At 42.5% G+C, this 26,095-nt stretch overlaps 1 protein-coding gene across 4 annotated transcripts in view; it reads left to right on the forward strand.

Annotated features, from left to right (window-relative positions):
- The window catches only part of ANKRD44 (ankyrin repeat domain 44), a 320,445-nt gene that overhangs the window by 101,364 nt on the left and 192,986 nt on the right, over positions 1-26,095 (forward strand). For all 4 annotated transcript variants that reach the window (XM_027125234.1, XM_027125206.1, XM_027125223.1 and 1 more), the window contains exon 2: positions 22,190-22,273. In XM_027125234.1, the coding sequence (XP_026981035.1) occupies positions 22,190-22,273 (84 nt within the window). The remainder of the gene's footprint in view (positions 1-22,189; positions 22,274-26,095) is intronic.

A 26,095-nucleotide genomic window follows, 5' to 3' on the forward strand; every position in this document is an offset into this window, starting at 1 on the left:
CGTATCATTGGTCAGGTTACTTAAATTTCTGAGCCTCATTTGCCTCATCTGTAAAAGGATGATGTTAATAACAACTCACTGTTAGTGATGAGGAAGAAGCAAGATGATGTACGCAAAGGGCTTGGCATGTAGTAGCCAACTGAAAAGTGCCCCTCACGGATGCTCTACAGTCCCCAAGCCCAGTCTTGGGTACAGGGCAGCCCTTCTCAGGAGGCTCCAAATCACATTTATTTTCTTTCCTTGTCTCTATTGAAAACACTTATCCTCCCCTTACTGCTGATCTCTATTTCGGAGTCAAGGGGAAAAAAAAAAACCTAAATAATTCTCCATAAGATGTGGCTAAATGATAATCTGACTCGCTCAGAGGTGATTTCAGCCTAAAGGGGAAACTTTAACTCAAGGGAATTTCTGTTACTAAGAGAAGCCTTTCAGGTAGTAGGCGTGGGTTCCCATGGTTTCTGAGCAGTTTTCTGCTTTACCCATGTTCCCCCAAGTGAGGCTCCAACGTGCCCTCTCTCCCCTGCAATCCTCACCTTGTAGCTGTAGCCCTGTTTTCACTCCCTCTTGGACTAAAACTCTTTTTTTTTTTTTTAAAGAAGATGTTGTGGGTAGGAGCTTATTAATTAATTTATTTATTTTTGCTGTGTTGGGTCTTCATTTCTGTGCGAGGGCCTTCTCTAGTTGTGGCAAGCGGGGGCCACTCTTCATCGCAGTGCGTGGGCCTCTCACTATCGCGGCCTCTTTTGTTGCGGAGCACAGGCTCCAGACACGCAGGCTCAGTAGTTGTGGCTCACGGGCCTAGTTGCTCCGCGGCATGTGGGATCCTCCCAGACCAGGGCTCAAACCCGTGTCCTCTGCATTAGCAGGCAGATTCTCAACCACTACGCCACCAGGGAAGCCCTGGACTAAAACTCTTGCCCTGATAATTGGTTCTCCTGATTCTTAGTCCTCCTCTTGGGCTGTGTGCTGAGGCAGCTTGCTTATCTATTCATCTTACAGAAATCAGAAGTAACAGTTTTAGCGTTTAACTCTTTCTAGCTTTTCATGGTGATTTCCATAAACTATTCCACTTCTTAGAGGAAAAGAAAATAAATAGTTAAATAAAAGACTGGTCAACTTTTTGTCTTTGTCTATCACCAGTGGATTGTCTAGCTTTCTCTTAAACCAGAGTGACAAACAGGCCAACTGTTGTCCTTGGTTGTTAATCATTGCCTGGGGTACTCGAGTGTTGAGAAAGCTTCTGAGGTTGTGTCTATTTGAGATCGAAAAACATGTCATGCTTGATTAGTGATGTCTGCTAGAGGCACAGGAAGGGAAGTGCAGTGCTGACTACATTATTTGTCATGCCTCTCTGCAACTCTCTAGACATTAGTCATTTCATCATTTCTCTCTTCATTTGCTCTCCCAGTTGAGTGCGGTTGGGGTATCAAAGAAGGTACTTGCAAGCCAGGTTTACTCTGGTAATGATTTAGCCTGGCTGAAGCATGATGCCAACTAAAACTTACTTTCTGTAGATTTCATAATTATCCTATTCTTGAGGTCCATTCATATGAATAATTAAGAGTTCTTATAAAGTCAGGGTTTTTGGATCCTGGGGTCCATAAACAGCATCAGGATTTGGTTCATTCAGAGAAACTACTCAGAAGATCTTGCCTTTTCATCTCTAAAGAGCCGTGAGCATGTGAACCGTCGGCAAGGAAGTGAATTGCATTCATGAATCACTTGAACAGCACAAAGCAAACCAAAGAGCTGCCTCTAATAGTATTGGCTGTTGTATCCACTTTGCCTTTATTCTAAATGCCTGTTTTCCAGGTTAGCCTAATGGATGAATCACACTATGTTCCGAGAGAAGCAGAAAAACAGCCTGGAGAAGATGGGTCACTTATGTGGGGTTTCGGGTTATTCTTCTCCAAGGTTACCATTAGAACCCATTTGAAAACATTAAAATGAAAGCCATTCTTGAAAAATAGGCACCCGGTGTGTGGCATGGCTTTGCTTTGCCCGCTCACCTCTCCCACTGGGAAACTGAACCAGTCTTTGGATGTTGAAAGTCGAAGGGCTAACAGCTCTTCCCCCAAGTGTTGTTTATCCTCTTTTCTTCCCCAGGGTGGGAGGAGAGGTGGGGTGGATACTCAGATAAGTTTTTCCATGAATTTAGGAGAAACTGGCCAGCTCTCTCTGACCTCCATTTTTTTCTGCACTGTTGGCATGTCTGTGGGTGGTTACTGGTACCAAGTGTTCTCCGCTAGGGTAACTGCAGGCAGGTTTAGGTCATACGTTGGTTTTGAGGCTCTTCTGTGGAGTTACTGAGAAAATATCTAAAATACTTAACAAATCTTGAGCATCTCTTTGAACATCCTCCAGAGTAAAATATATATTTAGAAAGTTTGAAGAAAGCAAATTTTTTAAAGTTTATCAATACTATACAAGACTACTGTGCAACGATAATCCAATAATAGGAACAAAACTCCCATCACCATTTGGCATCTCCTCTTCCTCTTTCCTTGCTGTATAGTGTATAAAAGGGGGAGGGGGACTTTAACATCTTACTTTTAGGAGTCTGATATATTTTTTATAAGCTGATTCTGCTTGGAGGCAGGCTCATAAGTACCCAGGGAATGTATACCTCATCCTCATTTCTGTTCTCCTCTAATTTGCCTAAACGTTGCCTAGTTTTCCTCTAAAATGCAAAGGTTAGGAATATTCAACCATATGGGGCACCAGTTCTTTCTTTCTGTAACATTTCTGGGAAAGCAGATTTTGACTCAGTACTACCAACCAGTAGTATATGAGCTCCTTTGCTGGTGGACCAAGGAAAGGTGTATGACAGGCATGAAAGATCATCATGGCAAAAGAAGAAACTACAAGAGGGCTTTCTCAGTGACCTGACCTAGGTGTGAATTACCTGAGCTGGTATTTAAAAAGGGAGAGGGGAGGGAACACATTCATTTGATAACGTACTTTTTTTCTTGCTAGAATGCTAAAAGATCAGAGGAGACATCCGAGGAGCCACAAAGAAATTAAAATCACCTCTAAAAGAGAAGCAGCTTAATGTGCCATCCACAAGCACAGCTGTTTAAGCGAGGGTCATTCTTGTACTGGAATCAAGTAAAGGAATGAACAGAATGCCATGGCTGTGACTTAAACCACAAGGGCTCTCTGGTAGGAGCGTCCTGACCTCACCAGTGACCTGGGACTGAGCAGACTTCTGGAGACCATGGGTCAGAGCACCGGGAGTCCCCTCCAGAACTGAAAGGCCCTGAGTGGGGAGAACCTTCAGACAACCCCCCCGTACACACACATACACACAAGTCGTGACTCTCTGGTGGCTTGTTCCGTGGTCTGTTTTTGGATAACTCCAAGCTTGTTCCCAGACCACCTAGCATCTATCCCGAATACAACAAGAAGGGTTTTCATTTAATTTAATATGAGGCCACATTTAGTAAATTGTTAATAATGCTTCTGATTTATTGATTTAATATGCCATTCCCATTTTTTTCCTCGTCGATCATTTCTGTTCAAGGAACGATGTATTAAAATGGGGGTAAGTTCTTCTTAACTTCGCATGAATGAAATACACCGAGAGTAGGCAGTCTGCTTTACATTCTCGCGTATGAATATTAGAAACATAATGCTGAAGAGTACTGGCTTGCTGAGGATATAGCTGTTTAGGGTTATCTTACGGGGCTCTTATACTTAATGACTCTTTCAGAATTGATGGAGGAGGGAGAAGGCAGCCCCCTAATGTCCTTTAACTATTATATTATTATTGATAACATACTCAACCAGTCTTATTATTTAATACTTTAGAAAATACTTCCACAAGCATCTTTTGCCCGGCAGAGGGTGAACTCCACGTCAGCAAGACTGTGTTTGTTTTTGCCCATCCTTGTACATCTAGCTCTGGCAGAGTGGCCAGTACATAGCCAGGGCTCTGTAATAGTGTTTACAGAAAGAAGGAAGGAAGGGGGCAGGAGGAAGGAAGGGGCACAGTCATCTCTCTGCTTCACAGCATCTACCCTGCCACCATCTTTGTAAGGATGACCATCCCCTCTTAGCTGAAATTATTGTCCCAGTCTTCCGTGTGGTCCCCCTGCCTCTAGTCAGTCCTGCTCTGCCAGTCTGTTTCCACACCACAGCCAGTCGGATCTTTGTTAAGATGTGATTCTGAATATATCACTCCTTTGTGTTAAGCCTCAACCCTTTCTGTTTCCCTGAGGACAAATGATGAAGTCTTAGCGTGGCACACAAGTGCTTGGGGCTCTACCCTGCCCACTTGGCCAGCCCCAAGTCTTGCCACTCCTTTCCTTGCATCCTTTTCTCTAGCCACCCTGAACTGCTCGCATTTCCCCACACGTGCTAGGCTCCCGCTGGCCTCTGGGCCTCTGTAGATGTTGCACCCTCAACCTGGAATCCCTTTTGTCTGGTCACCTTAGGACTCTGGGTTTGATGTTACCTCCTCCTGGAAGCCTTCCCTGATAACTCAAGGCTGGGTTGGGTACCCCTCTCGTGTGACCCCCTAGTTCTCACTGGGATGTAATTGCTTACTTTTCTGCCTTGCTAGATTCTAAAGCTTCCTGAGGCTGGGGACTGTGTCTTAATCATTGCTGAATCCCCTCAGCCATTGCCCTGCCTGGCTCCTCAGGGGCAACTGAGAGATGTTTGTTGAGCTGGTGGAAGAGGGCACTGTGGTGGAGTTCAACTAGTATGTGAGTCAGAGCCGGAAAGATCTTCTCAGTAACTAGCAGTTAACTTGGATCATACTCAAATTCCCCAAGTCTCAGTTTCTCTCTCTGGGAAATGGGATGGAGGACATCGCTTCTGACCTCCAGCAATCGTTGTGAAAATTCCATGAGATGACATAAGAAAGCATTTAGCACAGAGCCTGTCCTGTAATGAGCTCCAGTAAGTTGTTCTTCCTTCCTTCCATCCCTCCCCGCCTTCCTTGCCAGCTAGGTCAAGCCATGGATTAGTCATAGAATTCCCGCATCAGAGTCAGGTTCACGGCGGTGGTTCTAAACCATCTGCCAGGCGGCTAAGACACCTTTTAAAAGTACACACTCCGGGACCTCACCCCATGGTTCTGGGATGGGGTCCAGGAATCTGTATTTTTTTCAGATTGCTGGTACTCGGCCATGATTGGGAACCTTTGACCTAGTCCAACTTGTGACCAATAACAGGAATCCCACTTACATAGCCCTTGCTGGAACACCTTGGGGATGGGCAGCTCAGTGCATTTTGGAGCTCTGTTTGCTGTCGGGCAGCTCCTTGAATGTTAGAAACCCTCACTTATCTACTGGGCCTAATTCTGCTTCCAAATGACACCTAGTCTTTAGTTCTGGGTCTGCCTCCTAGAGACAAATGGATTAAGTTCACACGTCTTCCCATAGCCATTCTTCAGATATTTGAAGTTACTACCATGTCCCTTCAAAGGTTTTTCTTTTCCAGGCTAAACATTCCTGTTCCTATAAACTGGAGTTTGCTGACTGGCGCCTGTGGGCTACATCCGGTCCACAGATGTGTTTTGTTTGGCCTGGGGTGTTTGAAAAATACTGAATAAGTTTCCAACGTTGAAAAATCAGGGCATTTGCCGAAAAGTCTGGAGCTCTAGCATCTCTCGAAAACTCAAAAGATCTGGAGCCGCATTTCCAGCTTTGGGTGGGATGTAAGTTCTCCAGATTGTTGCACTCGCAAACACTCCATAGTTTTGTCTCACCCCCGCTAATTAAATCATTACATCATGGGTTTTTCAGACCTTTCGTTACTCCTGTTACCTTTTCCTATCTGTGCTCCAGAGTGTCAAGTGGTCTCATTTTTTAAAAAAGTTCTTTATTTTTATGATTATAAGAATAATATTTAATAATAATTTAATGATATTTAATAATAAAAACAATAGGAAATTTGGGAAATTATGGAAAAATGTAAGACAGAAAATGTATCTGTCCACATACCCTGTGGGACAATTTTATACAGTTCCTTCCAGCGCTTGTTCTTCCGTGCATATTTCTATATTGTGAAGCTGGGATCACACTAGAAGTAGTTTCATAGAGTGCTTTTTCCATATTTTCCGCATCTCATTAAATTCCCTCACAAGATCAATTTTAATAACTAAAAGATGCTGTTTTATGTACTTGTGCCTTTTTCTGATGGTGGTAAAATACACATAACATGAATAAAATGTACCATTTTATTTTATTTATTTTTATTTTTGTGGCTGTGCCATGCGGCTTATGGGATCTCAGCTCCCCGACCAGGGATTGAACCTGGGCCACGGCAGGGAAGGGCCGAATCCTAACCACTAGGCCACCAGGGAGCAACCTTTTTAAAGTGTACAGTTCAGTGGCATTTGCAGTGTGCCGCTAACCCCACAACCCATTCCAGAACATTTCCAAAAGGAAGCCCCGTCTCCGTCAAGCAGTCACTTTCATTCCCTCTTCTTCCCAGTCCCTGACAACCACTGATCTGCTTATTCTCTGTTTGTATTTGCTTAGTCCAGATATTTCATATAAATGGAATCATACAACGTGTGACCTTTGTGGCTTCTTTCACTTAGCGTGATATTTTCAAGGTTTGTCCATGTTGTACGATCTATCACTATATGTCATTCCTTTTTATGGTTGAATAATATTCCATTTTACGGCTATACTGCATTTTGCCTATCTATTCACCAGTTGAGGGACATTTGGATTATTTCCACCTTTTGGCTATTGGAATAGTGCTGCTATGAACATTTGTGTACACGTTTTTATTTGAATGCCCATTTTCAATTCTTTTGAGAATACATCCCGGAATGGAACTTCCAGGTCATATAGGAGTTCTATGTTTACCTTACTGAGGAGCCTCCAGGTTAGTTTCCACGGTGGTTACACCATTTCGTACTCCCATCAGCCATGTTCCAGTTTCTCCACATTCTCACAAACGCTTACTTTTTGTTTTATTTTGCTCTAGCCATCCTAGTGTGTCTGAAGTGGTGTCCCGCTGTGGTTTTGTTTTGTATTTCTCTGATGACTAACGACGTTGAGCTTCTTTTTGTGTGCATGGTACCCATTTGTATATCGTTTTGGGCCTTATGTTTTGTAACTTATTTAATAATTTCCCTAGCTTTTACACTGGTTCCTTTCGAACTTTTGCTCTCATGAATATTGGTGTTATTAATATCTCTATATAAAAATTGTGTGCATATCTAGTTATTTTTGTAGGATGGCTTCCTTGAAGTGCGATTATGGGGTCAAAGGTGTGCTATTTCTAAGGTATTGATACGAAGGATCAGATTCAGTCCTGCGTGTTTGAGGAGCACATATAAGTTGCCTGGAAAGCCTTTTCAAGTGCTTTTGCTAGGATTTCCATTTCTGACTTACTGCATCAGGCTCATTGGGGTGTGACCCACTTTCCCAGGAGATTCTGATATGCAACCCAGCTATCACTCATTAGCCAAATTTCTTCTGCACCCATGATGTAGGTCTTTAAAAAAAAAAAAAAGAAGAAGAAGCACTTGAGAACTCCACAGTATTGACTGTCCCAGTACCCTGACCAGTTAGTTCCAAGCAGACTGGTCCTGCTACTTCCCCAGCTGTGAGCAACATGGTCCATTGGCAAAGTGAGCTTACCATCACCTGAACCCCCTCGGTGGATTTTTTGCCTCGTAAAATCTGGTCTTCCCCTTCTTGTTCTTTGGGAGTTGATTGTTTTGAACCCATTTGTTTCTGGTGAGGAAGCAGAGGTTTCTGTTAGCCTTATGACTTGCCCTGGTTTTATAACACCTACTCGCCAGAGACAAAGCAAAACCAGGCCTCTGGCTTCTCAGATAATTTTTCTACTTCCCTCAGTGACCTCGTTTCGACATTTTTGATTGGTCATGATCCAAGAAGTCAAATGTAGTCGCACATGCCAAATGTACTCAGAGTCTGTAAAAGAGGGAACAGGCTTCAGCACGTCTGGGCAGGCCGTGTCTGTCACACGAAACCCTGGTTTTACTGCCTTTGGCCAAGCCCAGTTCTATCCCTGGGAGGAAGAAGGGCAGCCAAAAGTCCTCCTCGGCTGGGACAGCGGGACTGTGATCTCTAAAGAACCATGATCATATGGTGCCTTTTAAACCACTGGAGCGTAATGTGGTAACTGGGTAACGGTTGCGAAAAGTTTTGATGTTAGATGTGCAGGGCAGATTCCCAAATCTAGATTTCATCTCCAAAGACACTCATGAGGTCTCCATAGCATTTAGTGCCAATGTCAGGGAGAGTGTTGGTGAGGAGAAGGGAGTGTGGAGGCACCAAGAAAGACACCACCTCAGTTACCGTCATTCGGGCCATAGGAGGCATCAGGACACTGGCTGCCTCGCTGGTACCCAGACTCAGACCTCACTCAGTTGTCTTTGTGGATGGGCTGGTACAGTGGAGGTCAAGGGCTTTTTTTGTTTTTTTTTCCTACTGCTAAATAGAAACACACAGCAAATTAGGTTTTATTTAAACTCAATAATTCCCTCTCCTTGTTAAAAACCCTTATTTTCTGTGCTATGGCTGTCAAGATTATGTCTTTGAACTTGGCATTCAAGTTAACATCCTGGGAGTGAATCTTGTTTTCCTAAAGTTTAAAAAAATATGTTCAAAGCTAATTGTAGACCGGGAAGGGTAGTGAAAACAAAGAAAATTGTAGATTTCCCTGTGGCCCCACCTCCGTTAAAAATTGCTTGTAACTTTTAAATCTCAAGACTTTGAGATGAAAGGGACATTAATTTACGTATGCTGAATTCATTTGCAAAATTGTGTCACAGAGCCACTTATATTCAGTATCAAGGCATAATACCTATCTGGCATACACATGGAACTCTCAAATCTTAGTTACCAATATGATAAAATTTAAAACATGGTATTAGATATATTTTATATTTAGATGAACTTGGTAAGTTGCAAACGTAGCAGTGTAGCATAGAGTCAAAGACTGACAGTGTAGTGGTCAGTTTATCAATAACAGCATTTTTTTTTTTTTTTTCGCTACATGGGCCTCTCACTGTTGTGGCCTCTCCCGTTGCGGAGCAGAGGCTCCGGACGCGCAGGCTCAGCGGCCATGGCTCACGGGCCCAGCTGCTCCACGGCATGTGGGATCTTGCCGGACCGGGTCACGAATTCGTGTCCCCTGCATCGGCAGGCGGACTCTCAACCACTGTGCCACCAGGGAAGCCCAATATAACAGCATTTTTAATAGGGTTTTTGATTCTCAAAAGAGCTCAGTTTTTTGGTTACACTACAGTCACTTCAACTTCATTATTACTTTCTTCCATGTTACTCATGTTCTTTCCCAGATGGACAGGAACAGTTTAAACAACTGCTGTTGTTTACAGGGCACAGAACAACGTGGGGTGTGTGTGTGTGCATGTGCAGGGCTGGGGAGGGGTGTGTAGAGGATGGGGAGAGAAGAGACCTGGGGAGTATTTTCAAGCTCACGCTGGCTGGAAGTAGTACATTTAAATCAATGTTAGTGTAGTGCTCTGTGGCAGCTAAACTTGGGAATTTTTTATGTCTTTAAGCAGAGGCTGGGTGGGCATAGAGCAATACGAGAGGGCATGTTTGGAAATGCAGTGACCTAGAGAAGGGCCTGCTTACTGTCACTCTCCTGAGCATATACATGGCTCAAGTCAGTGCTGTACCCTGGCTCATTTGTCTCTGAGATACAATTGCTTTTTCTCCATCCATCTAAACTGTTCTCAGGCCTTGGTCAAGTGCTGCCTCCTCTGCAGATACCGCCTTGATTTCTTAGCCTTTCCTGTTTCCCCCTTTTCTGAATCAGAGAAGCTTCCTAGAATGTTAGGGCTAAAGGGACCACCGAGCTATCGTTGTGCTGGAGGAAAACCTGGCATCCACTTGTGTGAAGTCTGTAGAACGTGGCTCAGTCCCATCTTACACGGTTTAATTGTTCTGTGTGGGCTAGGCTTACTTCCTCAGCTATATTTGGCATTCTCTGAGGGAGCGACTGTCACACATTTCTTCTGCATATTTCATAAAAATAGCCTGTAGTAGGTCCTCAGAAAATGCTTTCCGCTCTGGTAGCACTCTTCTGTGAAATGCACTGGCCAGGATGGACACTGATAGAGGCTGTTTGCTGTGCCATCAATTAGAAACATCCTGAATGCGCAGCCACAGGGGAGTATATTATGATCTATCCATATCGTGGAGCATCACATAGCTATGAAAAGAAATGAGTTAATCCTATAGCTAGTGACCTGGGGGATGTCCTCTATATATTATTGTCCTTGCAAATACCAAGACAGGGAAATAGTAATATCTCACCTTGGAGATAACAGTGTAGCCTCCTATATCTGTATCTATATTTTGATATATCAGCAAGGACTTGGGGAAAGATGTGGAAGGTACACATTAGGCTGTTAATGCTGGTGACGGAAAAGGTTATTACATTTTTTTCTTTACCCTGTCTTTGTATTCTTGCAACAGGGAAACTACTAAGATTAAAAACTAGCAAATAGGGCTTCCCTGGTGGCTCAGTGGTTGAGAGTACGCCTGCCGATGCAGGGGACACGGGTTCGTGCCCCGGTCCGGGAAGATCCCACATGCCACGGAGCGTATAGGCCCGTGAGCCATGGCTGCTGAGCCTGCGTGTCCGGAGCCTGTGCTCCGCAACGGGAGAGGCCACAACAGTGAGAGGCCCATGTACCGCAAAAAAACAAAACAAACAAACAAACAAACAAAAATTAGCAAATATAAGACAAAGAGAAAATGCATACAGGTTTTTATGTATTAGAAAGTCCCTTTCCTGTAATACTTCTACTTTTCAAACTTTGCATGATTAAAAAAATTAGTTTTATTCTTTGACTAAATTTTAGAATTAGGAAATAAAGACAGCATTATACTTGTTGGGTCTTTTTTTTGTTGTTTTTTTGCTTTTTGAGCTTATGAAATAAAGATAAGTTCTCTTTTCACCAAAACCTAAACTATGAAGGTAGCACCAACACCGAAAGCCTGGCGCTCTGGTTTCTGTGGTGGAGTGGGGAGAGAAGTAGCAGGTTGGTTGTACCGATGTAGGATGCCAGCTGACTTCAAAGCCCTAGGAACTTCCTATCCCAGAGCTGAACAGAACAGAGTAGGCAACTAGAGATGCTTGCACAAGTGGAAAAGGGAAGGAAGCAAATGCTGCAGAACTTCCGGTGCTCCTCCGCCGATGGTCGGGGCAGCTCTGCTCCAGAGAGCCCTGCATGTCACCCAGGAAGTTGGTGAGAGCCTTTCTGAATGGAGACGGCCATGCTTGAGCTGGCTTGCCCTTGTTACATTAAAGGTGGAGGTAGCTCTTTTACCTTTTAGTCCCTAATAACTAAGGGACTCCATCCCAGGACCTCTCACCCAGACTGGTGTTGTGGTCTCCTACCTTGCTGAACCACTCTAGTCTTTTCTTCCAGTTCATCATACAATCCATTTCCAGAATGATTGCTCTAAAGCACAGCTCTTAGGTAAACTCCCTTGCTCAAAAACATGCATGGCTCCCCAGCTCTAGAGAGGAGAGTCCAAATCTCTAAACCTGACATTCAAAGCCTTCTAGAATAGGATCCCTGTCTACTTCTCAGCTTACCTCACTTCTCTCAGACTCTGGCCAAATGAAAGTGTTCCTGTGCATGTTCAGTCTTCTGTTCACGTTCTCCTGAGGTGGGAGCACTCCCTTCCCATTCATCCATCTCTACCTGTTTAAATCCTCTCTAAGTTTCAATATTCGTTTTAAAGGCTACATCTTTCAGGAAGCCAGGTGTGACCTCTTTCTCTTTCTTCTTCATGTACTTGTCCTATGGTACTTACCTTACACTCAGGTTGTCTACTTCTTCTTGCACCTTGGTAATAACTTCATCAAGGGGGAGACTGGCTATAACATCTCAGTGTCTGAATTTCTTACCCTTAGTAAATTTCCTACATTTAATCAATCTTTGTTGACTTGAATTGAATGTGGTTGTTATCTGAAATGTACCAGATTAATTTTTAAAAAACATATCATTCATTTCTTGTTGGCAGGGTGCTGTGCAGAGAAATAAAGGAAATATGAACTGGGTCGGTGTCCCTGCAAGGAAACACCATGTGACTCTCCTTTTTTGCAAAAGTTCCCATTTTATGTTATCTAATGTTTTTCAGTCTCTTGGACTGCTTTCTTCCTGCCGTCTTATCATTTCCCTTTGATATCTGTCACAGAGTGCCCTTGCCATGACACTGGATGGGGAAATTGGAAAGATGCCTCCAAGAAGACTACCCTGACAGGGTCCCTTATAGATTTGCATTCCTTGTAACTTTCCTGGTTTTGTGGGCAGCAGGGGACCCTTCAGGCATCTCAGGCAGAGACTAATGGAGGTCCTGGTCAGCCCACTGCCGTAGATTTGAGAGTGGTTTGAGCAGCCAAGGCCAGGAAGGTGAGTCCGTTTTGCACATCTCCATAATCCCTCACCTGGCTCCCTGTGGAGAAGTGGTGAGAGTTTAACTGCTATCTCCCTTTCCAAGGAATGCGTATGGAATTCAAAGAAAAAGGATTACAGAAAGGAAGGAGAGGTTTAACGGGAAAATCTCATGGGCTTTGGAAAGACTTGATTGGGCCAAAGGTGGCTTTTGAGAGAATCCAGGTTCTAACGAATTAGACAAACCCAATTTGGAGTTTGCCCGAATCATGAAGAACTTTATGTGATTGAGTTAATTCATATATCTCATGTGTGGTCATTCCATCCCCCTCAAATAGAACAAGAAATTGCCACCTTCCTGATGAATGCCTTTTATTTCTACACATCGATTTTGTTTTTAAAGGCTGCTTGGATTGCTTTATTTAGCTTCCAGTTTCCAGTAATTCTCAAAAGTTATTATTACTCTAGATCGCAAGAGAATATTACTGTAATTAACTTTCTGTCATGTTTTTTCTTTAGGAATACTATTTTACCATTGCCCTTATGATAAGGGATGTACATACCAGATATTAATAAAAAGTTGTGTTTGTACAATGCATCCTAAAACTGAGAACCGCTTTCTGTATCTGAACAAAGAAATTACACTGAATACACTTATCACCCTGAAAAACATCTTCTGGCCATATATAATTTTTTCCCCACAAAAATCACTAAAATGGCTTTTATTGATTAACATTATTAACTCACCCCACATTAAAAAAATATTTGAAACCACATTAATTCAGTATACTCTAAGATACAGTTATACAAAGAATGTAAATAAAACACTAAGATAGGAAATAAAACCGCTATAAAAATTTCTCAAAACAAGAAACTGTTGTAGAAGTATGTTCTTTTTGTTTCACTAAAATTACATTGATTTAAATACGCTGCACACACTAACCTATTGGATCCAGTGTGCTCTTGCTTAAATTAACTTTTTTTAAAGGTTAACTCCTGAACACTGTTTAATTAACTTAGCTAAAGTTGAGATTTGGTCTCAAGCCATTTCGAGCTAGACGGAGTGAAAAAAGATGTGGGGAGTTGGCAGCAGATCCCAATACAAATATGGCATTTGGCAAACTATGTCTGTGCTGTTTTGCTTTGCTTTTCTCTTTATGGTTGTGGCCTATTTTTGAAATGCTATGATTTAAATTCAGTGCCCAAGTGACAAGTCTGACGAAACAGAACTTATTTCCCTGGGGGTTCTGTTGGGGGAAAGGTGGAAGTGTTCCAGGCACTAAAGGAAGTAACCTCAATTTCACCTGGAAACAGTAGTGTCTCGGGGCAGGAGATTTGGGCTATAAAGGAAAGTGGCACAGCTGCTGAGCCAATTTTGAATCCAGGAACAGAGCAACATCAAAGAACTAAAAACAGTATCTGTCGTTTCCACTATATCCCTGTAAGTTGTAATCGGGGAGCCCGAGATAAATGGAGATCGGAAAGTTCTCTCCTGAGATGCCTTGGATTGTGGCGATGGTCTTCTAACTGGGTTCTCTAACTCCACTCTCCTCCTCGAATGCTCAGCCCACACTTTGGCCAGATAAGGGTTTGCAAAGACTCTGTGCTATTTTCTTGCTCAAGACCTCCAGTTCCTGTTTGCTCAGAAGATTAGGTTAAAACTCCTTCTGATTATGGCTGAGTAATATTCCATTGTATGTATGTGCCACAATAGACCTAGAGTCTGTCATACAGAGTGAAGTAAGTCAGAAAGAGAAAGACAAATACCGTATGCTAACACATATATATGGAATTTAAGAAAAAAAATGTCATGAAGAACCTAGGGGTAAGACAGGAATAAAGACACAGACCTACTAGAGAACGGACTTGAGGATATGGGGAGGGGAAAGGGTGAGCTGTGACAAAGCGAGAGAGAGGCGTGGACATATATACACTACCAAACGTAAAACAGATAGTTAGTGGGAAGCAGCCGCATAGCACAGGGAGATCAGCTCAGTGCTTTGTGACCACCTAGAGGGATGGCATAGGGAGGGTGGGAGGGAGGGAGACGCAAGAGGGAAGAGATATGGAAACATACGTATATGTATAACTGATTCACTTTGTTATAAAGCAGAAACTAACACACCATTGTAAAGCAATTATACCCCAATAAAGATGTTAAAAAAAGATAAAAAAGAAACAAAAAAACCCCAAAAAAACCCAAAACCTCCTTCTGTTGGCTGCATGACACAGGGAGATGAGCTCCGTGCTTTGCGACCACCTAGAGGGGTGGGATAAGGAGGGTGGGAGGGAGATGCAAGAGGGAGGGGATATGGGGATATACGTATGCATATAGCTGATTCACTTTGTTATAAAGCAGACACTAACACAACACTGTAAAGCAATTATGCTCCAATAAAGATGTTAAACAAAGATCTCCTTCTGCTGGCATGGAGCTTCCCCTAAGCCAGTTATTTATTTATTTATTTTTTTCTAACCTCATCATCTACTATTCTCCAGCATGAAAGATATTCTCCACAGTCTCATTCAAAATCCAGCTTAATACCTATGTCTCCTTTCTGATAACTCAATCCACACGGACTGCCCCCCCGCCCCAAGTTTGAAAGATCGTAGCTATTTGTTTTCTAACTTTTGGCAAGATTGTTTTATTGTTAGTTATTTTGTTAGGAGTGACTGTATCTAGAAATACATATACGTATGTCGTCACTATATGGTGTATACACGCACACATAGAGAATAGATATGGTAGCATTTTCCCTTAGTGAGTTGTTAGGTGTAAATTTCTCCATAGAAAGTTCACTGAAATTGAGGCTGAATTACTGGTTAAGAATTAGATATAATATATTCTGTATTAATTGTATTATATTGTATTTATTGTATTGTATTAACATGACATGTGAGAGAGAGAAAGTACTGAAGTGGGAGAATCTGGAAAACTAAATCCTGGTCTCAACTTTGCCACTAACAGGCAAATCATTCGACCCCCTCACAGCTCCAAACGGGATTAATCTCCTTTATGACCATCAGGAGAGCATAAAGGAAAAGTATAATCGTGCTTATTTACAATAACCTTAAATAGTAAAATTATGATTTCACGTCCCATCCAGTGGACATAAATATGCGGCGCAGCGGATTAGTCAAGAGAGATGATGTATTGTTCAGGTGAGTTGCTGTTCTTTTGGTTTTATAGATTAGCCCCCTGAGTACAGAGAGGTTGTGCACCATTTTTGAGGTTGGCCAGGGTAACAAAGGTCAAATCAAGCTCGGTGTGATTTTTACTCCCCTTCCTGTATGTAAACGCTTTTTTCCCCAGCGTGATGGGCCCCTCCGCTTTACTGGTGGTGTTGAGTGGGTTGTCATCCACACTTGATTTATATGCTCTGTAATTTTTAAGGAAATCTCCCTGGATCCCTTATTTTTCCTACTGTAGGATGGATGGACATAAATGTACTTGTCTATGAAAGTTTTTGAGCTTGTTACCTCAAAATCCACACTGATCGCTATTTTTATTGAGCATTGGCCCTGTACAGGAGGCACTGCATATATTATGTCATTTCTTAAAACACATCTTATAAAATGGCTACAGTAGCCCTATTCTGTAGATGAGGAAACTATGGCTGAGATTTAATCCCAAGTCAGTCTGATACCAAACATAGGAGGAATCTCCCTCCTATGGCAGAAAAAAAGAGAGATCTCAGGTATGTAAAATCAACATTGCTTCCAGATTTCAAGTTAACCGATACTGTTGTTTCGTCATTTCCTTTTACCTAACCTTTTGTGAGTAACTAGTAGCAAAGTTGACACGCCTGGGTTTCATTTTCCCTCCGACCAGCTCTCCTCTCGTGAAGGTGCTAACGAGTGCTCTTAAAAAGCAGAGAAATAGCCAAGGAGGACCTCAGGAAAGGAAGGTGCGACAAGGATGTGAATTTTCCAAACACTGAATAATTGGTCCTTGAATAACTATATCATAGTCAATGCCTATGTGTTATTTTCATTTTGGAAAAGGTTAGATAAATTAATTTTTCCACTTTCTGATTAAATATAGTTCTTCTTTCACAGTATTTAAGTATAAAGTTAATAAATAGCTACCTATAGGGAGGGTATTGCTGATACTTGGAATTTTATGCTTCTGTTTTTAATAATCGGAAATATTATAGACACTCTGCAGCATAGTTTGTAGGAGGCATTTTCAGACATGTAGTCTTGCATTAAAAAATGTTTATGAAGACTCAGTATATTTTGTACAGTTCTTAAGGGAAGCAGATTTTGATTTTATTATCATCATTGTCTTTCTATGATGGAGTGAACTTCTCCCCAAGTAGAGTGATCTGTATTCAGGAAGCACTCAATGGCATCCTTTCAGTGGATCACACAGCAGGAGCCACATGAGTAGAGCTAACAAGTTCTGTCCGTTAAATCTAGTGACTTGAACAAATTTTTATTATCCTTTTGTAAAAATGTAAGCACTGCCTTACACAAAAACCAGTTGTTACCTAGTGAAGTATTTCAACATGTTCATATATGTTGATAGTTTCATACGGCCAGATTATTGCTGCATCAGCTATTAGCTACTAATAACATGCTCCCATCCTGCTCTAATGACATTCTGTACTCAGAATACTTAAGTGTGGACAGATGTTCAGGAATATCATTTTTCCCTCTTGGCTATTGATTGACTCCCAACACCCACTCCTGATTAGAATGCAAGATGTTTTCTTTTAGACTTGGAGTCTTTAATTACCCAATCTAATTAGAAAAAGACAGGCAACACACCAAGAATTTGGAATGTAATGCGGGAGCATCTTCTTGGGCTTCTTACCATGGACTGTATTTCCAGATGCTCAGTGACAGCCTTTGTCACTCTGTTTATCTTCCAAAGCCAAAGTGTTAGTAAAGAACACGCAGCTCTGACAAAGAGAAAGTGAAAGGCACTATACAGTGGTTTTAGCCAAAATCAAATTGTTGGTTTCATTAGGAGATTTTGGAGGGGTGACCCGCGACCTCATTGCAGGACAGGATGGAGTGGATCCTCAAACCAGCTGTGCTTTCTTCATAGAACCCCTGATGGGCTTTATTCCTAAACCAGTGGCATATTTGATGCCACTAGTAGCACTTTTTAAAAGTGAAATTGAGGAAATAATTGAGTTTTGGTTTTTTCTTTTTCCTTTTTTTTTTCTTCCCAGACCGGGGCACGAACCCGTGTTCCCTGCATCGGCAGGCGGACTCTCAACCACTGCGCCACCAGGGAAGCCCGAGGAAATAATTGAATTGGGTTTTGCACATGATGAAAATAATTCTTTAACACCTGGGTTTTAAATGGCTTTATTCTTACTTCCTAAAAACCTGGACCCTCAGGAATCAATAGGAAAGGTTTTAAAATTTTTGTTTTTGGGTATAATAATGTTTGTGTTTACTTATTACTAAGTGCTCTCTCAGAAGCTTAAATTCTTTTATGTCTTGAACAAAGTGGATCCTCCAGCTACCTTATTCCGCAACCTGAACATTTACTCTTATCTCCCAGGTAACAAATTACCGTCTTGCTCCCCCTAGTGGAATTGTAACTCTACTTCAAAGTTTAAGAACACTGGTATCAGTACATGTTTGATTTAGCATCTCATTTGGGGAATTGGATATTTTCCTAGTTTGTTCTCAAACACTGAGAATAAAATAGAAAAATATTGCATCGAGTGGGCCGATAGGGGATGTGGGTAGCAAAATTGGCGTTTTGCTGATAAATTTTCAGTTCCTGGTGTCAGCAAGGTTGGCTACTTTGTTCATAGTGGCTGCCAAGTTCAAGCAGCTTCTGCTCTGCACTTCTGTCTTAGAGGGGTCACATGTCATCAGCCTGGAAGACAGTTACCTCTAGAAGGCAGCTGTTAACACTCCTGGCAGAGATGGTACAGTGCTGAGAGTTGGTGATATTGAAAGACGAGGACTGGTCCCATCTGAATGGTGACTCCCACTTGTGCCATTGGTAAAGTAGGCCCAGGAAGTATCCTTCTACCTTCTCGATCTACGTGAGGGACTGTGCCAGTATCCACAGCACGTGGCAGTCATTTCCAGTGTACAGCTGCTAAACATGCTTAAAAAATTCCAGTAATTGAAGCTGAAATTACTGTATATCTCTTCTTAAGAACTGAAGTTTCTTTAGGGAATGACAACCCATGGTTTCACCGCATCAGAATCTCTTTTTCCTGCCCCTATTTGTTTTTCACAACTTTGACCCTTGTAATAAATTTGTGTTTATTCAGATTTGCACACAAAGCGCTCCTATTTTGTATATGCTAGCGTTGAAATGTGTGAAACTTCTAAAAAATTTTTGTACATGCCAAGGCTTAGGACTCTGTTCTTTTGCAAGTAAGGCCTTGTCAAGGTCAAGGTAAAAGGTGTAAAAGACACAGTGATCGCCAAATGAATAGTCAACAGAATATAAGTACTTGGTACTTATGAGCAAGAATATTGTATTTAGAATATCCCCCCTTTCTTAAAATCATGTAATAGCGACCGTATTTAGAAATATTTTTCAAAATATTTATTCTCAGGGCAAGTGTTTACCTAGGGAAAAATAAAAGAGCAGGATCTGATTAAAATCCCAACAAAAGGGAATGCCAAAGTGTTCTATGGGCATGTTTTATTTGGGAGTGTGGAGAAAAAAAGCAACACCTGTACTGTTTGTTTGTTTGTTTGTTTTTTAAATACCACTGGCTCAAGAGTTACAGAAATTTAGTTCAAGAACTACATCCATGCAAACACACGGCTTCCATTCAAGCAAAGCATGTATCTGTGAAGTTCTGGTTTGGAATCTCATAATGCCTGGATTAACAGTTGTGAAGACAGAGATGTCACAGTGGCCGCACAGCCCAGCTGGGGTGGAGATGTCCATTTAGCAAGACTTCGGGCTTTGAGGAACCGGCACTTTTCTATTCCACAGGGAGTGTGAGGGATTCGCGAGTGAATCAGCATGTATCTCTGTGTATACGCACATGAAGGTAGCTACAGATGTGTACATACATGTACAAATGTAGGCATGTACATGTGGGTATATTCATGTATATATGTGACTGCAGCTTTGGAAGAGTTACAGCAATGGCTCAGCTTCTTCCCAATGGATGCTAGGAATTCTGGGCGTTGACAATGCTTCCCAAAGCAGCTTTTAGCAGAGGGAAGCTGGGAGGCACTGGGGAAGTGTGCATACCATTCTCTGCTGGGAATTCTCTGCACTGGTGATACCCTTCCAGCAGTCTCAGAGACTGGGACTGGGAAGCTCCACATGCCACTCCCTGAAGGAGGACTGTGCTGGCATCTTTGTCTGGCAGCATTACAGGGTGGCTCTCCTTGGGAACATTCCAGCCATAGTTTGGAACCCTTGTCTTTCTCGAGAGGTGTGAGGACTGAATATCTTCACGCATTCCTTAGACTCATGAGTGAAGAGAGGCTTTGCTTCCCTAGCTCTGTTTCCTTCAAGTGACTGACTAGTGGTGCATTAAACTGGGATGGGTTTGTTTCTCAGGATCTTAACTTTTCAACTGTTGATTGACCACTGTTGACTCAACACTAAAGTCTTGTCTGCCTCTGCTTGTCATCCCATGGTTATTGGGGTTTGTTATTTGCTTTCTCTTAAGGTTCAAAAAGGCAGAAAAGTATACACAAGCATTTGGCCACAAGCAGAGCAGATAGAGAATTATGAAATAGATATCCAAGATTCAGTATTTTTGTTGAAATCCTGACATTGTGTGACTGTCTTTTTTACATGAAATATGGTCCTTGCCATGGGGCAGATAGCCTGGAGACGTGGTTAGCAGGTAGTCAGCAAGTGTGGGAAGGAAGTCCTTGTCTTGGGCAGAGTGCCAGCTGACACCAAACTAGTCAAACTTGCATTCTTTTCAAGACTTCTTTCCTGCTACTTAATTGTTGGCAATTTGAGAAACTATCTTTGAATCATACACCTTGGCAAGAAGGTAGGATTAAGAGCGTATTGGGGACAAAAAAGAGATACAAATGTCCACTTGCTGGAAACTTTAACGGCAGAGGGAAAACTGTGGACAAATTCCTGGCATATGGAAATATTTATCTGCAATTTAACATTTTTTATATAACGTTTCCTCAGGGAGTCTTACTATATTCCTACTGACAGTACTTATATTGGTCACTGCAAATAACGAGGAACACCTTCAAAACATGTAAGAGAGGCAACAGGCAGGTAGAAAAGAGAAAAGATAGTTTGTAGGGAAAATCAGGACTTGGAGCCTCACATAGATTGCACAGGGAGAGGTTGTGGCAGGTAATGCTAATCATGTCACCTTAGGCCAGTGCTCTGCAGTTCCCAAGAACTAAGTGGGTGTTTTTTAAAAATCTGGGTTCTCGGATCCCACCCCAGAATCTCCAGGGAAGGGATCTGGGAATACAGTTTTAACAAGCATCTCAGGGGATTCTTAGCGTCGGACAAGTTTGAGAAACTGCCGTCATCCTGTTGCCTACTAGGACTAAAATATTTCCAAAAGGGGTGTGTGTGTGTGTGTGTGTGTGTGTTATTGCCAAGGTTTTTAAAGTTTGAAAAAAAATAGTCAAATAGCCCGTATTGGCATTATAAACATTTCTTAGTGAAAACATCTGTTATTTGTGTAGGGTTGTAGAGTTACAGAGGGTTTTCTCATATATTGTCTCATTTGTTCCTAATACCAACCGTTTGAGGGGCTGGGCCACAAAGATCATGTTCGGTCCCAGATTACACATGGGAAGTGTGCTCCACATGTAGCTGGCAAGTGGCAGAACCGGCTCTGAACAGGATCCTTCACCATGTGGGCAAGCCCAACACCGACCTCTGAGCCCACGCCTTTTCCTCTTTTCCCCCCACACCCTGGTCACCAGGTTGATGGCAGCATTTGTAACATGGATTTGCATACCCACGCCTTTGCACACCACGATCCCTCTGCCTACATGTCCCTCCTTCCCTGTCTGCACACTCAAACCCATTCACTAAGGTGCCTTCCAGGAAGCTTCTCTGGATACTCTTCTCACCCTACCACCCAAGCAGAGACAGTTTGTCTTTCAGCTGGGTTTCCATCAAGCTTTACAAATCCTTCTACCATATGTTGGGTCTTGTTTAATATAGGTGAGTTCAATGATACCTGCTCAGTAATGCCTCCCTTCTTGCTCCCCACCCCGCCATTGTACCACTTTATTTATTTTTATTTATTTATTTATTTTTTATTCTACTACAGATGACAAACAGAAATGTTAGCGTTGAAGCCACTTACTTTAAATAGACGGGAAGTAATCACGTCTAAAACACTCAGTGCTTGTTGGCTAAAGCTATGGGAAGCATTCAGGAATGATTTAAAGGGTTGTCCAAACATTGACAAAGAATCATTCAGGAGGCCAGAAACGTGGCCATTAACATCCTCTAGGAACAGAATTGTTTCAAGGGACCAGGCAACATTGTCTACTGAGAGATGGGGGGAAGGACAGGGGACTCTATGCACAAAAGCATAGATTTGGTAGTTTCCTTGATAGGTAATTTAAGGGCCTTTCAAGGACATCTTCAACTAGGGGTGATTTTCATGTTATATTCATAGCCCCAGGTTAGATGTGACTGTCTGTCATGGCTTTCAAATCATATTATAGTTAGTTCCTTATGCAAATACACCCCCTACTAGACTTCGAGTGAGGGTAAGCCTGAGCCGTATTCATCTTTGTCTGCCAATTGATAATTGTTGAATAAACTTTTGGGGGAACATATATCTTCTAGCCATCTGCATCTGAATGCAATCCAATTATTTAATTATAGTTCTAATTCAAATTCTCCTGTGTTTACAGCCACCATTGGTCCAAGCAATCTTCAGCGGTGATCCAGAGGAGATACGGATGCTCATCTACAAAACGGAAGATGTGAATGCTCTGGTAGGAGATGCTCTGGCTTTTCTGGCTCAGACCCTCTTAACCCTTTCTGTGCCATGGACCTCTCTGGTGTCTGGTGAAAGCCCTGTCCTGCTTCTCAGAATTCTGTTTTTAAATGCACTACATAAAATATATAGGGTTCGAATGGAAATCAATTATATTGAAATTCAGTTATCAAATCAGATTTTTCCTATAATAATATATGTGTTTATCAGCACATTTAAATGGCGAGATACACATGGAGATCTAATAGTGACCATAATTTAAAAATAGTGGTGAGCCTGATGAATATTTTGTGCTACCTGCTACCACTCTAATGTGGTATGAATGTGATTTCTGCTGACACTACTGAGGTTTGCTGCCCGCGTTCATAATGTGAAGAAACGTGGAGTTTCCATTAGAAGTTAGTGAAAATAGAGACAGAAAATGTGTACATCTAGAACCCTTGCCCTACAGCAGGGATTGACAAACTATGCTGTGTCACCTGTTTTCGTGCAGACTGCCAGCTAAGAATGGTTTTGATTTTTTAAATAGCTGAAAAAAGAATGAAAAAAGAACACTTTGTGACACAGGGAAACTCTATGAAATTCAAATTCTGATATCTACAAGTAAAGTTTGGTTGGAGTACGGGCAGCGCAGCCTTCATACTGCAGCAGCAGAGTTGAGTCGCTGTGACAGAGACAGTATGTGGCCCGAAAAGCCAAAAATATTCACTCTTTGGCCCTTTAGAGGGAAATTTTGCTGCCCTCTGCTCTGGAGGGTCCACGAACCTGGAATCAGTGGATAGACTTGGCATTCTGTGTGCACCCTGAAATCGTGTGTAATATGTGTGTGCACTTGTGGACGTATTTTTTTCTGTGAAAGGGTCAAGGCATTTCATCAAATTCTTAAACGGGTCTATGACCGCCCCCCCAAAGATTAAGAACCACTGGATCTGGAAGTTCTTGAAATAAAGAAACCTGCAATGAAGAAAGGTGAAAAGAGTTAGTCAATCATTCACCCTGTTAATAGTTTTCTAGACCTAGATTAAACAGGCAATTATGTACAGTACATGCTACTAATTTTCTTAATGTAACTCAATTACTTAAATGCTCCAGTCCATCGGGGAGAGGAGTTTTCTTTGAAGTCTCTAGTGTTCGGTAGGAACAACAGAGTCAGATGCATCGGGGTAAGAAGAGCTTTGCCACCGGGAAATGAATTCTGTCTGAGGTTGCATCACTCTCCGGTTGGCTGATTGCTTTATTCAGAAGGCGAGTCATTGGTGCAGCCATTGTTCTGTGGCAGTGTAGGTTGCTGTGGCTTTTTGAAAAAGCTTTGGGCCACTTCTCGCCAGCTGGCACTGAAAAGAACGGAGCAATGTGCTGTGACATTTTTGCAAGGTAAGCACAGATGAGGCCAGGGCCAGAGTACTTGAGAAGGCGGTTGGGCGCTTGTGCAGGGCCTGCGGGGCCCTGTACTTCTGAGAGGAGGCGAGGCAAGGAGGCTGATCATCTATGGTTCTGACATCACCAGAATTTGCCCAGCCTGTTTTGTGGCTTTTCCTGAGGATCATGAGTAAACAGGACTTTCGTTCAGTCATACATCCCAAGAAAGATTGGACTGTCCTCTGAATGGCCTTTATTTCTCCTTAGGAAAGTGACAAATGTCCGCTGGCTGGTAAAGATTAGGGGAGCCTAACTTGAGTTGTCACCTAACTGTGTCACTGAATTAGAGAGGTTTACTCCTGAACACATAGATTCCTAAAGTGTCTGATGGCTCAAACATAGGAGAAGGTCGATTTTCTTATGAACAGATGAGAGAGGTGGCTCTCTTCCACATAGAGTCCCAGGTATCAACATGTAGCTTCTAAGGTCACTCAAGGGGTTTGTCTCTAGTCCAACCAGAAGGGAACAAAGAGTGTGGAGGCAAAGCATGGGAGGATTTTCATGGGTCCGCTTGGCAGTGACTTAATCACTTCCACCCACGTCCCACTACCCAGAACTCAGTCACATGCCAAACTTACCTATAAGGGAGGTTGGGAAATTAGTGTAGCTGTGGCCCCAAAGAGTCAGAGAACAGGGACTTGGGTGAACAATTAGCAATTTTGGCCACACCAATTTTTGGTCTTAGAGAATTCTAGGGAATACCTCTTACTTGTCTGTACAGTGTCTTGTTCATTCGACAGTTATTTACTGAGTGCGGACCCTGTGTTAGGTGCTAGGGATACAGCAGTGAGAAGATAGCTCTTTCCCTCGTGAGCTTACATCGTGACAGAGAAGCAACAAATGAGAAATCATACCTTGGTGTATTTCTGAGGGAAAATCCAGGGCACTGTGTAGGGGCCTAATCATGAGCGATTAATGAGACTACTGAGGAAGCTGATTTTTATTTGTAGCCTGTTGGATGTGTGGCAGCAGAAAACGGTGGGATAAAGGGAGGAAGAGGAATATATGAATGAATGAGTGGTTGAATGAGTGAATGAACACACACAAGGGGAGCCTGAGTTCCTTATTTTGATCACGTGGCTTTTCTGGGTCCACAGCCCCTTTCCTCCCTCTCACCACTTAAGACTCCCTCTTCATGTCTCCCGTTCCCTTCTCTCAGGTGAGCATAAGGATCATTTGCTCCCCTACTCTGTTATCAGGTATGTTGGAGACACTGAGCTGTCCTCTTCATGTCACGATCTTCCTTTGCCAGCACTCCGTAGGCATCAGTCACACGGACTGTTTGTGGGAGGTGGATTAGGCAGTTTAGGGGAAGTCGTTGTTAATAAGGGGCGTAGGGAGATGGAAGATAAATAAGGATTAGAAATCTAAGCCTAGAGGTTCATTTTAGGATACAAGAGAGGCTGCTGCAGTACATTTCAGTGTCAAGGAAGGGAAATAAATCGCCTCTTGTTAGTGGGAAGACAGTATTTGTCTTCCCTTCTCACCTTTTGCTTTTCTCTCTTTACCCCTATTTAGTCACTTAATTTTTCCTTTCTGCCTTAGGTTCTGACTTTTTTGCCTTCTTTTTCCTTCCCCACCTTTCTGTATCTTTGGATGGGTTGCCTGTTCTTTGGTATAAATACCCTTTGATTAGCTGATCCTGATAGAGGAAGAGTCTCATCCAGCTTTGCCTCTCTGTGTGCTTCCAAACTTTACTTCCCAGTAGTCATATTCATGGACCCTATGCGTCAACCAAACCAAATTACTCAACCCACTGGTATTTTATTCTTTTCTCTCTTCTCCACTGTTCCAATCCCACCTGTCCTTCCAGGCCTACTACTTCCTCTGGTAAGTTGGCCTGATTCTCAGCTTCCTTTCTGCCGCCTTCTGTGCCACCTCCCAACTCCCATAGCTCTTTGCACCTCACTGATCACTTGACTTGAGTTATTTATGTCTGTATTTTACTTCTGAGAAACTATGTGTTTGATGACATGATTGCTGTGTCATTCATTCTGATTTGCTCAGTGGCTCAGTCCAGTCCTTGCAACACTTGTCGAGTGAATGACTAGGCCTGCTTTATTACTTATGTTGAGCCAGTTTGTGGTTGCCTATTTTTCATTTCTGCCAATGAGGACAAGTTGCCAGATAGTTCTGGCTTAGTTAGTGGCCCTCAGTTCTCAGTTGTAAGATTGAAAGTTCTCTTCATAAGATTGAAAATCTGTAGATGGATTTGAGGAGCCACTGAAGGATCGGGAAGGGTACTCTGAGTCTTTTTTTGTGGTTTCTCTGGCCGATGGCATGCCAGGGGCTGGAAAGGTGGGAAGACAGTTATATGTTCTGAGAAAGCCATTGAAGTTGACCCAGCTGTAGCTGATAATAGAAAGATTTAGAAGCCTTCATCAGACTAATTAAATTGAGG

This window comes from Aethalodelphis obliquidens, unplaced genomic scaffold (genome assembly GCF_003676395.1).
Source record: "Aethalodelphis obliquidens isolate GAN/ISIS:26980383/991018 unplaced genomic scaffold, ASM367639v1 scaffold2, whole genome shotgun sequence".
Classification (NCBI taxonomy): Eukaryota; Metazoa; Chordata; class Mammalia; order Artiodactyla; family Delphinidae; genus Aethalodelphis; species Aethalodelphis obliquidens.